The sequence below is a fragment of the Phaethon lepturus genome, unplaced genomic scaffold, assembly GCF_000687285.1.
Source record: "Phaethon lepturus isolate BGI_N335 unplaced genomic scaffold, ASM68728v1 scaffold14012, whole genome shotgun sequence".
NCBI classification, from domain to species: Eukaryota; Metazoa; Chordata; class Aves; order Phaethontiformes; family Phaethontidae; genus Phaethon; species Phaethon lepturus.
Genome location: NW_010521398.1, coordinates 22,884 through 40,241, shown reverse-complemented (window position 1 = coordinate 40,241; position 17,358 = coordinate 22,884). Strand labels below are relative to the sequence as shown.

The 17,358-nt window shown below is 39.9% G+C and overlaps 1 protein-coding gene across 1 annotated transcript; it reads left to right on the top strand.

Moving 5' to 3' along the window:
- The first annotated feature begins 2,120 nt into the window (after nucleotides 1-2,120).
- GOSR2 (golgi SNAP receptor complex member 2) lies at nucleotides 2,121-14,057 on the top strand. The gene is made up of 5 exons (XM_010281512.1): nucleotides 2,121-2,183; nucleotides 4,981-5,089; nucleotides 6,207-6,339; nucleotides 9,160-9,300; nucleotides 13,850-14,057. Exons 1-5 carry the CDS (start codon nucleotides 2,144-2,146, stop codon nucleotides 14,009-14,011), a joined length of 585 nt encoding a protein of 194 aa, XP_010279814.1. The 5' UTR covers nucleotides 2,121-2,143; the 3' UTR covers nucleotides 14,012-14,057.
- Nucleotides 14,058-17,358: the final 3,301 nt, after the last annotated feature.

Sequence of the window (17,358 nt, the reverse complement as noted above, 5' to 3'; positions counted from 1 at the left end):
TTTGTTGTGCTCTGTTGAAGGAGGTAGTGTGGTAACAGAGTTTCATTAAACAGTGGTATGGAGTGAGCCTGTAGGGAAGAGTGGGAAATCTTGCTGTTGATCCAGAAATGCATGCCAATATAGTAACTGTAATTGATAAAGGGGATAATCTTGTCTTGTTCCCATTTCCATATTGCCTTATTCTGTGATCACAGAACAGTTTGGGTTGGAAGGGACCTTTAAAGATTCACCACTCCAACCCTCCTGCCATGGGCAGGGATATCTGTCATTACATCAGGCTGCACAAAGCCCCATCCAGCCTGGCTGTGGACACTTCCAGGGATGGAGCATCCACAGCTACTCAGGAAATCATAGTCACCGAGCTGTGTTTTTGTTGTAATTTGTTGTCAGTCAGGGAATACTCTGAATTTTTAAACTTTCTTCCCACCTTTTCCCTAGACTGACTGTATTTTCTGTCACGGAAAGAGTCCTGGCGAGTGTGAAATAGTTTTTCTGATCCAGTTGCATGTGATCTGATTTGGCTCTCACACCTGGGTTTCTAAACAGGTATTTTAAGAGCAATGCAAGTCTCAAGTTGTCTGGGCATCCTAGAGAAACTAATTGAAAAAACTATAGAACAAGTATAGGTTGGAAGATTCTGGATATTGAATGGGTTCTCTAGTTAATTCCAAGTAATACGGTACTTGACATACTCAGTTATGTCTTTAGCAGCACAGTGTCACGATTTGGAAGGTAGCCCTGATATTTAAAAATCTCATATAACTGAAGAATAAATATTTTATTAGTCTGTAAGGTAAGTTGGTTTCAGAGGTCTGACTTCATAAACATTTGTGCTGTAGTTATCAAACGGTGCATATACCAGAAAAAGAGTCACTAATGTGACCAAAATTATGATCTCTTAAATTTTTTTGAAAAAGGTCATGATATTTTTGTAATTTTTAAAGTGCTTTTCTTAAAGTCTGAATCCCAGCTGCTGTGAGATTATTCACATCAAAGGTCCATCTGTCGCAGTGTATGTTCAGCTTTGTCTTACTGCAGATCTCTAGGACAGACAGTAAGAAATGGGCAAGCATAGGCGATACTTTCATTAAATATTGTCCTAACCTCCCAGAAATTTGAGGCTTGGGGGCTTCTTGAAACAGAGGGATTTAACCACCCCATCAGTGTTTGTGGTTTGTTTTTTTTTCCTGTTTGCCACTGCTTGTCCGGCATCAGGAGTTCCTTCTCTTCATTTTTAAGCTATCTTTTAATTTCATTTGATGCCTCTGTAATGCATATGTTGTAAGAGACAGTGAAAGTCATTCCTTTTTTACCTTCTCCTGTGCCATTTATGTTCTAAGATACCTCCCTGTCATAGTTTCCTGTCCAGACTGAACAGCTGTTCCTTGTATAAAAGCTGCTCTACATTTCATAATCTTTATTGTCCTTCTCTGAACCTTTGCCAGTGCTTCTGTTCTCTTTTTGAGGAGGGACAAAACCTGTGTTTAGTGTTGAAGATGCATACTACCCACTTAGGCAGTGACATAAAGGTATGGTGTCTCATCAGCACTCTTGACTTCAGTGGTGTACGTAGGTAGTACTTCACTGCAGATCTATTATTAAGTTCTCACTTGTACCAAGTCTTCTCCCAGTCAGATCTTCCTTCTGCTGTGCTCACCACTTGTGAGTTCCTAGTGTGAATCTGGAGTCTGGTATCCGTGGTTGTCTTGGAGTAGGTAGATCTTAGTGGCGTTCAGAATGCCAGGCACAGGAGAAAGCCCCAATTCAGGTTATAAATACGAAAAGGGAGAACTGGATTGGAAATCTTTGAAGAAAAAAAAGCCCTTTAACCTTTATTTTTGTTTTTAAACAAAGTTATTTTGTTGATGCATATTAAATGAAAGCACAGCTTTCTTCATACTGAAGAATTGGGTTGTTTTTTCGTGCTCTGTGATGGATTGACGGCACTGAATATGTACCATGTACATATGAACCTGAATATGAACCATATAGCAGGTTCCTGTTCTATTCTAAAAAGTACTTCTAAGTAAAAGAAGCTGAAAATTGAGGTACTGAAAAATGATTTGATTTTATAGCTGATAACTGACTTCTGTTAATTTAGTCTTTGTCTTTTGACAGGCAAGTCCATGAAGTCCAGTCTTACATGGGGCGCCTGGAGACTTCAGACAAAGAGTCAGTACACTGTAAGTAATTAAGTAGTGAGAAAAGTCCTACTCCAGTACTCATCTGATTTAGCTTGCATCTTAACCTTGTATGCTTTATTATTGAACTTACAATTTACAGTCATTATTGGAATGAATTTGTCTCTTCAGTCATTGTGATCAACTGGTCAGAGACATCACCAATTTGGAATGCATTAAAATTATTTTATCATTTGACTTGAATAAGGTGATGTTTTGTATTGAAGGACAGAGTGGAAAAGACAGAACAAGAATTTACTTCAAGTCATTTTCCTGTTGTAATTCTTTAATTGACAAGTACTGCTTACAGTGGATGCTTCTTCAGTGTCTTGATAAAGGAATGCCAGATATTTTTTGGTGCTGTTAGATGTTTTGGAACTCATTTCAGGGTATGAGGAAGACCTATGGAGGCCTTCAACATAAACAGATTAAAAAAACCCCACACTGATGTGGACAGAACTGCAAATTCAGGACATCACCAGGCTAGTTTGTTAGAAGCTCGGAAGCTGAGAAATGTAACTGTATTTTCTGCCCTGTTATTTTGCTGTTCCTTAAGCATCCACTGACTGTCAGTCTTCCCCAAAAGATGCTTAGTCCAGTTTCTGGGGAAAATGGTGTTCTCTGGTGTGCAGGAATTTAAGCAGGATGATTCTAATAGTTCTTGTTTGTATCAGAGTCAGAACCTGTAATTCCATCTGCTTATGAGAAATACGTAGAACAACTAGGTCTGAAATTGCTTCAGTAAATTTGGACTATAACCCTGTGCTAATAGAATGACTGTAATAAAATGCAACGATATATTGTGGCAGGACTTTTTACCCCAGTGCAGAATTGGCAAATGAATTTTGAACCTGTGTTTGAAGGCTTAATTCCTGTATGAGTAATTGCTAATGAGCTTCATCAGGAGCTTCTGAAGTGAAAGGACACTGCATTTATACATATGTTGACTGACCTCTGTTACCCTAAATACGTTTGTGAAGCATGACTTTGCTGTAGAAAGGGCTGTGATAACTTTGCCTATCAAAAAAGAACTACTTGTCTACTGGTTCTGTTTTTTGTGGTGGTTGTACTACTCTTAATACAATGCCAGACTTCACAGACTGCTGTTCACTGTCTGTGATTTTGGAACCTCTTGAAAAATAGCATAATTTGCCATCTTGCCTGTGCTACTTGAGATAGTATTATGCACCATATTACATAATCAATCATAATCAATAAATTAATGTACTGTTTTTATATATATGTATGTAAAGATACAGATATGTGCTCTAGATATTAGTGTGTATTTCAGAATTTATGGGGAAAAGGACTATCTTTTGGTTGAAGAGCAGGAATAGGAGCCAGGAAATGAAACTTTCTGTTGCAGATTTCCTTTTCTAACTTTGGGGAAATAATCCCTTCTTAGCTCAGAAAAGCATAAGATGACCAAGATAGTATTACTGTTGTTTGGACTAGCAAAAGCTGATGTAATTGTCTGCTCTCCTGATTGCTTTTCTGTTAGGTTTAGCAGTTCTAAATGATGGAGAGATGAATTAGAATGGTGTGGTTGATTTGTGTCTACATATATGAATTGGTTGTTCTTTGATTGTGTCAGATCAAAGGGCAAAGAAAAGGGGTTGTATGTGCTGTTTACTTTCCTGGGTTCTGCTGAATGCAGTTTTCTGGAAAGTCCTGAGATACTGTGGAGTAATTAGCAGTTGGTTAATAATGTATACTTCTTTAGCCTAAATAAGAACAAACAGTCCCTGTAGGATTTGGTGATTATTTATACGATGTCTGACCATGGCACTCTGAGACTTCGGGACCATCCTCATGGATGCATGGATGTGACCGTGCTTCTGTCCTGTAATAACCAGTCTGTGGATGTGCTCTGGAGGGTGTGTACCCACAGCCTTACAGCTCACCTTCTTTAAAGACAAGAATGTCAGGTGATTAATAGCGCTCCTGTCTTTCACCCTTCTCTGCAATTCTTTAAGTTGTGAAATGCAGGATTGTGACATGGTTAGAAAATGTGGTTGTCAAATGAGGAAGGGGATTGTGGCTTGTACCCAGTTTTGCTGTACAATGACTACAGTAACTGAAAACATATGATTCTCTTTCCCCAGTTGTATGTTTCCCACCTCATTATAGTACAAGTATATGAGTCTGCATTGTGCACTATTTCCCTTATGCTAATTCTACGTGATTATCAGAAGCAATTGCAATGTAAATGATTACAGAGGCAATTATTTTGAGGCCTTGTTTTCCCACTTGCAAGGGCTTCCCAGCCCTGTTTTGGCCATGTTTTTCTGAGCTCTTTGTCCAATCTGCCAATTCCTATGAACTCTTAATCCTTCCGATGCTCTGTCAGTCTCTCCTGCTATAGGTACGGATGGCATATATTAACTCTGTGTTAACAGTTTTCAGATGTTTAAATTGCCATTGTTGCAAGAATCATCTTGTGTGAGCAAATCCTGCCGAGGGAACGGGAAGGGGCTGCAGGGAGATTGTGGGAACTTTAAATCCTAATATATGGAGCGGACAGGGGAAGGGGCTCAGATATCTTGAAAGAGCAGGGACTTTCCTAGCCCCCTTCTCAGAGGAGGAGGAGAAGGCAAGAGTCTGAAATTATTCAGTTGAAGAAGTGGCTTTTCATGATACGTATAGTTCTCTCTTACCTGATTTTTTGTTGTTGTCGTTGTCCAGTAAGGATTTGCATCTGTCGGGTTTTAAATCCTGGTTTGAGTGCTTTTGAGCTTTAACCTTCAATCAGATTGCACTTCTTTAATTCAAATAAAATCACATTTTTATTTCCTTGCAGTAGTAGAAAATGAGATTCAGGCAAGAATAGACAATATATTCAGCAACTTGGAGCGTCTGGAAATTTTGTCCAGCAAAGAACCTCCCAATAAGCGACAGAATGCTAAACTGTAAGTTCACCTTCTTTGCTGTAATAGTATATGTAGTCTTTGTAATTATTTTCATAAATTTATTGAAGCCCTTTGCCCTTTGATTTGAGTGAAACCTTTATGCTTTGCATAACTTATCTCTGTGCTCTACAGTAGCAAAATTGAGGCACGGAGGCAAAATCACTTTCCTGCATTTAACCACAGACTGGTGGTGGAGCTGGATTCATGGCTCTGTTCTGAAATGAGCAGAACATGGCACTTGGATGCTTAAAAACATTTCTACTCTATATGGCATTTGCTTTCAATGGCATTTGTGGAGGTAAGGAGTAAAATTATTTCAGTTGGTGTCATTTTCTCTGGACCATTTTCCAAGCTGTTGGTGACTAAAGTAAGGAAATTTCTAAAGTGAGCACTGGTTTGAGCAGGAGGTTGGACCAGAGGCCTCAGGACTTACTGTTCTAATTTATTCTGTGACTCTACTATTAATGCTTAGTCACAAAATGCCTTTGTAGATACTAGGGTTGGATTTCATGTCACCTGTGTTATAGAGGTCAGTATCTGAAATAGTCATCTAGGCTTTCTTAATAGTAATCAAACACTTAATCAGAGACAATGGACTTCTGGACATTATTTGTTTTAGCCTTATGGAGATGTCTTCTGTACTGCCCACTGACTTTTAAGCCCCTTTTAATAAAATCTCAAATTTAAGAACATGGTGCTAATTAATGAAACTTGAAAGCTTAATCTTTTATGTGAATGGGATTAATAAAATAGAAACTGTACAAATCCTATCATCTTTCCAAATCTGTGTTAAATGAGAAATATATATATAACACTCCTGAACAGACTAGTCATGGGCTAGGATATCCAAGACAGCTCAGGAATTCTGCTTCACATTCTGTTGTTAGTCCCCAGTTAAATAATCACCTGTTCAGTAGAAAAATGAGGCACAGAAGATCAAAGTCAGGAATATAGGCCTAACATTGAATGCTCTTTTTATCTTCTAGATAAGTAGAACTCATCATTCTTTATTATTCGTCACTGTTAATTTATAATGCTCCATTGTTCATATAAAAACACCAGAAAAGAATGGTATTTTTATCCCTGGGAATGTCTTCGTGTTGTTGGTCCTTTCTAGGCGAGTTGACCAGCTGAAGTATGATGTTCAGCATCTGCAGACAGCTCTGAGGAACTTTCAACATCGCCGTTACATCCGGGAGCAGCAGGAGCGACAAAGAGAGGAGTTGCTTGCACGTACATTCACTACTAATGTAAATATTCTTCATCTTAGATGTCTCTGTTCTAGATGCTGTAGTCTTTCAGAGAAGTTTCAGGCAGATGTAGGCATCACTCTATTAGATTGCTGCTGTGAGATGTAAATGGAATAAAGATAGAAAAGAGCAACAATATGTGTTGAAGAAGTACAACTCTCTCATGAGGAAAAGTTTGCGTATTAGGAGGCAGTAGTAAAAGACTCCAGAAACTGCTGCTCCTATTTTATCCAGTGCAGTTCTACCTGACTTTATATAGCAGTTTCAAAGGGGTGAATGAGATAGGTACCACAGTACACATTTTACTTGGGTTTGTGTCACATGTTTTTGTCAAATCCTGAGATCTGTAAAATGTTTTGCTATTATACACCCTGCTGTCAGTAGATGTCAGCAGGCTTGAATTTGTCTAAATACAAATCACACGGCTGGGGAAAAAAACCTTGCTTTTTACCTATAAATGTTTCAAAAGTTTTTTATTACAGGAATGTGTTTCCACCTGTTCTTGTTAATTTTTAGTTCCTCCACTGGGAGGAATTTTCTTCTGAATAATGTAGGTTTGCTTTCAGATTTCACTTTTCTGTAACTCAAAAGCTAGTCTCTTTTTTTGGTTTGTTTTGTTGGTTTTTGTTTCTTTGGGTTTTGTTTGTTTTTTGTGTTTTTTTTTTTGTTAAAGGCATATAACCTACCATTCTTTTTCTGTGTTGTCCTTCACTGTTAGGACAAGGAAGAGTGAACACGAGCGGTCCTATTTTCTTGAGATTTGGGAGTTTCAATGCACTTTTCCAAGCCAGAGATGAAGATGACATTTAGCATTTTGTTGGCTATTTTGAAATTATAAACAAGACTTGCAAGGAACATTTGAAACTGATTTATTTTCAAAACACTGTGGTGTTCCTCTGCGGATATGGAGAAATTTTCCTATAGGAAAACTTTTTATTCAGAAATAAAACATGTGTAAGTGGAACAGTTCTGAAGAGCAGTAGGAGGCTTGCAAATGCAAAATAAATGGTGAATTGTTTTTTTTCTTCTTTAGATGTTGAAAGGTATCTCAAGATTAAAAAAAGCACGAATATTTTCTATTTCTTTTAACTCATTACAAAAATGTGACTTTGAAAGTAGGACGACCCTTTAATAGGAGAATGATTTATATGTCAGTTTTTGGCCTATCTGTTTTGGTTAGAAGTTTACACAGTTTCTATTTATATATTACCCTATTCTATTAAATAGAAATGTCAGCTGAGCATGTAAGCATCCTGAATAAATCAGTCACATAGGTAGCAGTTTTTGAAAGCTGTAGCATTTCTGAACATTTTGCTTAATTCGAAGATAAATGTGGTCTTTATCTTTAAAGCCTTCCCTTGTACCATTCTGGAGAAAACCACTAACAGAAAATGAAACATATGATACCATCCAGTCTCCCTGTGAGAAGGGTCAAAAATCTACTTTGATATTTTTCTTGCTGCCTTGTGATGTATTAAAAAACCCTATAAGCTCCTCGTATAGGAAATGGAATCCCCGCTGATTTGAAGTTTAATAAATATCTGAAAAAATAGCCATTCAGATGCAAATCCAAGTGCTTCTGCTCTGCAGACTCATGTAAGACAAGGCACTTGTTTCAACCGTAGTGCTTCATTAACATTTGATCAGAGAGATGTTTTTGCTGTCACGACTTCTTCATCCAGTAACTTTGACCCTGCAACTGCTAACAGCTCTGCCGTTCATTCTTCCTTCTTTTACAGTAAACAGAACACCCACCTAGGCAGTACAACACCTAACACTGGACTGTACATGTCATTCCCATGTTAACATTTTTTACAATAATCATCTGAGTCTACTCAGAGAAAGTTTGGTACTGTTACATGCGTGTAACCTGCAGCTGACAGTCAGATGCAGGGTATTAACCATCTTCTGCAGAATGAATTCTGCATTTTGGTAGTTCTTGTTCTGGGTATGTGGAAGCAGGTAAGCCAGTGTTTCCACACTTGCCTCTTACCAATATCATGATTCCTGTTCATAAAACAGTGTGGGACTGATGAGCTGTTATCTGGACTCTCTTGCTGGAATAGTGTCCAGAGAAGTTTAAACTGGAAGTCTTAGAAAGACAAAAATGATCACATCCTCTGACCTGTTGTGCAACCCAGGTTACAGAATTTTATCCAGTTATTTCCATTTCAAGATTCATAGTTTCTAGTTGAGGTAATGCATCTTTTCTGGAAAAATGTAAACTTTTTTATTTTTTTTAAATAAGGCCATGGGTGTTGAGTGAGTCAGACTTTCAGGGAACTAGGTTCATGTCTGTTTGCTCTCACTATCAGAAATTTGCACCATGTTGTAAATTTATAGAATGTCATTTCCCAGATACTGTGTTTTGCAGGTGTCTTGTCACTTAGAAATGTGTTATTAAGTCTTTCAAAAGTCTTTCACTTGCAATGATCAAATGACTCCTTGTTAAACACCTTCTGTTAGTTTTGATGTTCTCTCTTGTAATACCCTTTCCTACATTTAAGATAAACTCAGATTATAAAAAATTCTCCAGTTTTAATGTGACATTTTATCCTTCGAGATCTAATTGCAGTTGAACAGCTGATCAGCTTTGCCTTTTGGCTTGCTTCCTGTAGGCTTCTCTAAATTACTTTTTTCACTCAAATATTAATGTTGTATTTAATATCCTTATGAAAAAAAAATTATGTTTAAAACATAATCCTTCAAGTCCTGTCAAGTTTTTGCCGCATTTGTTTCTGCATGTTTTTTCTGGATCTAACTGTTTGGGCAGTATGAGTGAGCAGGCAAGGTAACCAAGACCCTGCATTTCCCCTACAGGACTCTGACACCACCATACCGATCGACGAAACATTACAGTTTAATGAATCCCTCCAGAATGCCCATCGTGGCATGGACGATCTTATTGGCAGTGGGACCAACATCCTTCAGGGTCTGAGGGACCAGAGAGTGACATTAAAGGTGGGGGCATCATCTTTTACCAAAAAGACCCCACGTTTTTCTGTGTTTATGATGACCAGGCTAAGTAAAAGAAATACATGAGTTTGTTTCAGTACACTGCTTCAAGCTGAGAATGCTGTGAAAGGCCCAAACTCTATTTTAACTCAACCTGAAATCTTTACATTTTATCATCAGGAACATCTGTTAAGCTCTTTTTGTGGCTGGGTGGCCTAGCAGTCTTCACCTGCATGGTAGTTAGTAGCTGTAGTGCTGAATGTTATGTTTTGTTCCCTTCTGGGTTTTTTTTTTGTTTGTTTGGTTTTTTTTTTGTTTGTTTGTTTGGGGTTTTTTTGTTCAAGTGAAGAAAGGGAAGTAATGGCTAGCTTGGAAGATAGATGTTGATTCAGATGAACATCGCTCAGGCAACCACTGAAAAAGCTGTTGTGAAGTACTTGTGTTTAAGATAAGTAATAGAGATAATACTCTCTCAGGTCTAATGCACCTCAGCAATATATCCTTCCCTGAATACTGTTAATGACAGCTATATTTCTTAATGTATCTTAATAATAAATATTTGCCTTTTATTTTAAAGATTGTTGAAAGTGATGTGAAATGTTAAGCAGATAGCTCAAAGATACAAAAAGCTTTTTCATAAGAAGTGTGTGTTAGGGGAGAGCTGGATTTCTGAAAAATTTGGGGAAATCCCTATCTCTGTTGTATTCATCTTCTGATGGGGATAGCTATTGTTGTCTGTTTTGTGATATTGCTTTGTTTTGGGATATATCTGCCAGAGGATTTAGGCATTTTTTTTAGGCTAACACAAATCCCTACATTTGGTCAGATGCATCACACCTTAAGCTCCATGGATTGCAGACTAGGGTTTCACTGACTATAAAGGCAGCCTAGCCAGCTTGCGTACAGATAGCTGAACTGTGTACATTTGCGTTTTGCTGGAGCAACTTCTAGTGCCTTTGGTACCCATGTCCTAGGAGTTACCAGAGCTGGGTGTCTTCACAGGGTAGAGTTGCTAGGGGCTTATTTTCATCCTAGTACCTGTTGCAATTGACAAGCCTACTTCCTCCTCATCAGAGAGGTCCAGGCTGGCTGGTATTCCCAAAGCACTGGACAGGACCACTGCAGGGTGTAATGACAGAGGACGTTTGTCCTTTGTGTTTAGCACTGGATGGCTTTGGAGACTGGTAACAGTGGCTTGGGGCATCCGATCAGTAAAGTGCACGAGTGTGCCTGTGCTTCACACAGGGACTTTGAGGTTGTCGATTCTATGAGATGGTAAGTCACTGATTCAAGGTAATCTCTGATGAGTGACTGAAGCACTTGGCGTCTGGGGGGGTTCCTGAGAAGAAAGTGCATACATCAGAAGTCAGGAGAACTTAACCACGGTTGGTAAATATGATAAAGGAACATTTGCAGTACCTGCTGCCTCAAAGAGATTGAGAGGAAATACTATTTCTTGTTGTACTCAACAGTCCTGTCTTGCTGCTTTTTGCTAGTTAGATTGCAGTAATGTCCCTGGCTTCCTACTAGGTCATGATGGGCCTTTTGCAAACATAAGCACGTCTTGCCTCAGCTGCCAACTTGTGGCAAGTCAAGCATACTTCAGGTCAGAACTGCAATAGTAAAGTTAGTGTGTCTCTGCCCACTGCTACAGATAGTCTGTTCTTTTGGGAGCATCATGTTCTTATGTTTTCAGGGGGATATTTCTTCTCACTCCTTGAGGAAAGATCTGTTCATAGTTGTCATGGTTTAGCCCCAGCCGGCAACTAAGCACCACACAGCCGCTCGCTCACTCCCCCCTCCCTCAATGGGATGGGGGAGAGAATTGGGAAAAATCTTGTGGGTTGAGATAAAAACAGTTAATAGGACAGCAAGAGAGAAGGAGACAACAATGATAACAACAATAATAATAATACCGACAATAATAATAATACCGACAAAGGAATGTACAAGAATGAGTGATGTTTATACAGCAATTGCTCACCATGTGGTGATTGATAGCCCGTCCCCAAGCAGCAATTTCCATCCCCCGACTAACTCCAGTTTATGTACTGGGCATGACGCCATATGGCGAATATCCCTTTGGCCAGCCTGGGTCAGCTGTCCCAGCTGTGTCCCCTCACAGCTTCCTGTGCACCCCCAGCCTTCTTGCTAGCAGGCCAGCACAAGAAGCTGGACTGTCCTTGACTACTTAGCAACAGCTCATGACATCAGCACATTATCAACATTTTCTCATCCAAATCTCAGTCCAAAACATAGCCTCACACTAGCTTCTGTGAAGAAAACCAGCTCTATCCTGGCTGAAACCAGGACAATAGTAATTTCCCCTTAGCTTTTCTTACACTATCAAAGACTTTGTTGCCTGTTTACAAATCTGGGAGAAGCAGCTAGCATAGAGACAACTTCAGAAGCTAAATTTGGAAGCATGTTAATCTAGAACTTCTTAGGTATTGAATATAAATAGAGACAGCTATGAACAAAGTATTCCCAAATTATCGCAAGGCTTTAATTGTGCTAGTTATACTATTCTACTGTTCCACAGACTGCAAGAATTAGAGTGTCTTCACTTTTCTATTGTTTGCTTTTATTTTAAACTTCATATTTTGGTTTCTCCAAGCAAACTTTTATTTTGTTCTGAAGTAGCTTGAAAAGATTGTTCCAGAGACAGGGAAAAATGCTGAACTTTAAAGTGTAGTATCCAGAGTTTTAAAGTCAGGTGTATGAAATGAAGGAGAAAAATGTGATTATGTTTTACCAGCTGAGATGTAACTTGATTTCAGAAAAGGGCCTAAATACCTACACAGCCTTCTACAGAAGAAACTGGTTACCTAATTTGGTATTGCAAATCTGTATATTTTATGGATTGAGAAACTGTTTGTGCATGTATGTCTAATATAGTTGATATAAATTCTGTTCTGAGAGCTCTTCTGATACGAAGTCAGGTTGCTATTCAAAACAACTCCAAATTTTCATCTTTTTATTCTTTTGAGACCAAAGATGGTCACAATGGACTGTGAGAACAGAAACTGGAGAGTTTTTATTTTAAAACATGGTAGGTGAGCATTGTGATGGGAATCTGTGCTATTGACCTTGCTCAGAGAAGAAATAACATAAGTCTTACAGCTTTCAGAAGCAGGGTGTTCTGTTAAGGACTTGGACCCAGAAGTCAGTTTGAGAAACTAGGTCCATTATCGTCACCATGGTGTGACAAGGCTGCTCTCTAGCAGTACCCATCTTTGTGCACATGTAGGTGCGACGGAGGCTGGTCTTGGCTAATGTCCCTGACTGTGTGCTGTGAGCTGAGCAGTGGTGCTCAGTGCAGCATCTCTGCCCGCCCATTGGTATGTTACCCATTTGTCTAGCTTATCTAAAGGGTGCTTCTCACCTACCTGTACCATTGTGACTTTGCAGCCACGTGTTCTCTCCCTTCTTCCCAGAGGCGATGATACCCACCTCTGAACTGTGCCCAGAGTACATCTTTGTGCCTGTATTACGTACAGTTTCCTTTGACCGTTGCCCTGAAATAAACTAGGAGTGTTCCTGTTGCACTGCAGTAGTGATGCCCCCATGTCATTTCCTGGTACCCCTGGTTCTGCAGCTCACTGTGTTTATTTGTTCTGTGCTTACTGCTGATGTGGTAACTGGTGGGATCCACATTCTTAATACCCACTGCTTCAGCAGTGAAACAAAACTGAGGTGTGGGCCTGCCTGCAGTATACCTGCTAGCAGTCTTTGTTCAGCGGGGGACAGACTTTTTAGCAGGGCCTGTCGCGATAGGACAAGGGGTGACAGTTCTAAACTAAAAGAGGGTAGATTTAGACTAGATACACGGAAGAAATTTTTCACAATGAAGGTGGTGAAACTCTAGCCCAGGTTGCCCAGAGAGGTGGTAGATGCCCCATCCCTGGAAACATTCCAGAGAGGGCTGGACAGGCCTCTGAGCAACCTGGTCTCGCGGAAGATGTCCCTGCTCACTGCAGGGGGGTTGGACTAGATGACCTCTAAAGGTCCCTTCCAACCCAAACCATTCTATGATTCAGTGCTTTTCTCCAGAAGGATTTCTTGAAATTGCATTAATTACATTTTTATATGCCTCTTCATTGCACTCTACCTTTGCACTTGCCTTACAAGTTTCTGGACCTCCTTTTCAACCTCTTGTTGGTACGAACTGCCCTTTAGCAGGAGGGAAGTTCTGTGAGAAAGGTTGTGTAATCAAGAAGCTTCAAGCTTCTTAATAGACTGCATGTCTGACAAAGGACCAGAAGAACCTTTAACAACACCTCCATAGGAAGCGCATTTTCTCCGAGCCACTCTTTATGATGTCTCTGTCTGGACAGATTGTTTTGTATCTTTAACCACATTCCTGTTCATATATTAATTAGTCTTATAATCCAGCTATTTCCAGGGTCCTGTGGCCATCTCCTCTTAAACTGTAGGGATTGTTGGCTGATTAGAATTCATCGCTTGCCACCTGTGATGAAATATTCTTGGACTGTGGACTAAGAAGTGTTGGACCACGACGTTAATTGTTTCTTTGCTGTCTTTTTATTCTTAGGGTACTCATAAGAAGATCCTGGATGTTGCTAACATTTTGGGCTTATCCAATACAGTAATGCGGCTGATTGAGAAGCGAGCCTTTCAAGATAAATACTTCATGATTGGGGGAATGATTTTGACTTGTGTAATTATGTTTCTTGTCGTGCGTTATCTGACATGAGCTACTGGACTATTGCCAGAGGAGATTGTCTTTTGGAGCAAGATGGACTGTCCTCCAAACTGTACTTTCCTCTGAGTGCTCCTTTGGATGACCCCCTCCTGTGAACTTCAGAGTTTACAAATCACACTCAGACAAATGTCACGTGGAAAGCACATAAGAAAACAAATTTCTCTGGGGACGCTGTAGTTGAGAATGGCCCTGTAAAAATACCTGTTGCCTTTACTGATCTCACTTTATTGTCTGCAGTTTTAATAATCTGGCTAAATAAGAGGCAGAAGTGAAAATTTTGCCCAGCTGTGCTGCAAGGTAGGAGTCTCCTTTTGGGTAGATAGGGATAACAGGATGCAAAGGCAGAGCATAACAAGTAGTGAGCCTTTCCTGTGCTAGGTAGGAGAGACCCTGATCACTGTATTTTGCCATGAAAGAATGCCACTGAGGAGAATTCTGCATTTTTGTGGGCATGCTCCTGCAAAGTGTGCAAAAAGAGGCAGGAAATGCAGGGTTCCCATCTGCAAACTCACCATTTGGAGGGAGTTGGATTTGTGGTGAAGGGTCTTAAAGCACAGTTATAACCTCAGCTAACTTTTTTGCTTATGCATACAGTATTAAGCAGCACAGATCTTCCTGATTTAGTCTGAAATGGTTCTCATCTTATCTGAGGTATGTTTTGGTACCTTTTCATGCCCCGCTGCTTCCCAGGGGAAGCTGAATGCTGTATTTCTGCCTGCTTTGAGTCAGATGCACATCAGGCCTGTGTCATCTCACTGTGCCTAGTACCAAATCCAGCCTCCAAAAACGGTAAGACTAGCATTTTTAGTGCTAGTGCACATCATGTTTTGGTGAGTTGTATTCATTTTCTGAGGTGGTCGGTTGGAGTATTGTGCTCTGTAGCTGCTGTTTTTTTGAATTGAAGCAGGTAAGTCCTCACTGTCCTCAAATTCAGATTTGTGATTTTTATTTTCATAGAGCTGAAATGGGTGCTCTCTGCTGTTCTTTACAGTCAGAATAACAGTGGGATCAGGACAACAAACCTTTCACTTAAAATCAGTTGTCAAGAGTTTCCTGAAGTTACGTGCCTTGGGATGGTAAACATCCCTCATCCTTCGGAAGGTTGTTCTTTGCGTTATCCATCATACCTGCAAAATTACTGTGAAAGACATTCTTATACTTGTAGCCAACTTAGATGTATGTCCTTGGTTGTAGATATCTAGCCACATTTAAACATTCATAGTTATGAAATGCCTCGTTGTTTAAATATGGTACTTCTTTCCCTGCAGACTGGGAGGGCTCTGTTAGAATGTCCATCCTCAAATTTTGGGCATCATCCATTTCAGTCAGCCTTCAGATACATTCCCATCCCAATTCTTGTGCAAGTCTGGAGCATTTCCAGGTGTCTGACAGTGGCACAGCAGTGTCATATTCAGATGATGTGGCATAATGCTGGCAATTCCTTCTTTCTTTTTTCTGTCTGGAATGGTTGTGGGTCTTTTAATTAGTAACAGATTATGAGTTCTGCATTCTATCTTTGCTGCAATAAGCTTTGCTTTTATTAGTAGCCTGTTGTAGACTTGAAGAAATTGTATTAATAATGGTAAAAAATGAATTTCGGTTAAGATGGGCATGTGAAACGGTCAGCTTCGTACTTGGAACCCAGGGCAAGGGAAGAGTCAGCAGCTGGAGTGCTAGCTGGCTGCACCACAGACACAAACGTGGAGGCCAAGATACCATCAGCACCAAGATAATGCTAAGGGATGGGTCAGCAGAAGAAAGCAGGAGAGCCTCAGTACTTGTTGAGTATCCGGTGTGCTGCATGCCTTCTGGCTCTCTGTTTTGTGCTTCTCAATGTGTTTGATGCTTCTCAAGTGTTTTGTGCTCTTCATGTTCCTCAGTCTGCTAGGCTTTCCCAAGGAAACACATTAGCAGACCAAGTATAGAATTGGTTTTCATTTGAGCCTGAGGGACTAGGGAATTAAAAGCAAAAGAAGAAATCTGCAGTGAGAGATCATCTGTCTTACTGTTTCTTTCATCTAAATTGTAAATCTAAATTTACCTTAGATTTATTTTAAATATGAAATCTGATAGATTTAGCATACTTGCAAGATCATCCTCTGTGAGATCAGTTGGGCACCTTGTAAGGGATCCCTGGCAAATCTTTTCCTGTTCTGATAAACTGGTCCAATTCCACCTTGATTTTACAACTTTATGGTTTAGTGTTTAAAGGATGGCATTTGATGGTTTTTAAAGTTTATATATTTGTGACCTGGTGTAGCAGGATTTGTCTTACACCAAGGTTGGACTCTAGCCAATTTGTTTCCTTTTTTGGCATGTGGTAGGAGCCATAAAATAATTGGAACTGGATTTCTTTTTTCTGTTTTGAGACTAGCTTAGCATTTTAATACATGTGTCTCTGTTCATTCATTTTGCCCCTTCAGAGTCTCTGTGTTCTTGTGCAGGCTAATTTCCTTTTTGTAAGCAAAGTGCCCTTGCTATTCACCGTGTCTAAAGGTGAGATGTGGGGCTTGGAGGAACCACTTAGGTAACTGGATTTGATGATGTGCAACTTCATACAAATTTATACTAGATGTTAAGTCCAAAATGATTTACAAGAGCATCTGTGCTGTCTCAGACAGTGTAAAACCCTCAAAGCCTCTACCATTACAGTGTGCCACAGTAGGAGCACAGGTTAGGGTCAAGAACCCTGCTAACATGAAATGAGACAGAGCTGAAACCCTGGTGGCTTTATACATGTTGGTGCTACAGCTCTCTGTAAAGCTTACTAAAGACTACATTTCCTTCAACAGAGCTGTTCTATTTCTGAACTTCTGTGGCACAGCAAGTGTTCCAGTGGTTGGATGAGCTGCTCTGTCACGAGGGGACACTGTGGAAACAAACTTGCCTCTGGAAAACTTTTTACCAGTACATAAAGGGGCAAGGGTGGGGCATGATGTGATTCATGTGATGTGTTATGTGAATAAAGATTTTTTTCCAACCAAAATAAAGCATTTTACCTTGACTAATACATAAGGTGCCCAAATACTTAAACAAGCTGGACAATATCCAATATTCTAAGTATTGAGGCAGGTAAGGCAGAAGGCTGGAATCCCTCCCTGAGCTCAGATGTGAAAAGGAAGTTCACAGAAAGTGGAAGCAGGAGTGGGCTACCAGGAAGAATGGGTAGAAGTTACTCAAGGGTCAAAGCCAAAGCTTGGCTGGCATTGAAACGAGGGATAATAAGGGCTTGTAGAAATCTGTTGGCAGTAAAAGCAACCAAAGCCACCAGCCAAAGGGAAGGGTCACTAGAGGAGGCATCTGGGTGACAGTCTTTCCTCCTGCAGCTGCTCCTACTG

What these genes read in the sequence shown, in the direction of transcription:
- GOSR2 (XM_010281512.1), top strand. Translation starts at nt 2,144, where the DNA reads ATGGGGCGCCTGGAGACTTCAGACAAAGAGTCAGTACACT. An exon ending in CACGTACATTCACTACTAAT is followed by an intron (nt 6,340 to 9,159) that starts GTAAATATTCTT and finishes TTTCCCCTACAG; the next exon opens with GACTCTGACACCACCATACC. An exon ending in ACCAGAGAGTGACATTAAAG is followed by an intron (nt 9,301 to 13,849) that starts GTGGGGGCATCA and finishes TTTTATTCTTAG; the next exon opens with GGTACTCATAAGAAGATCCT.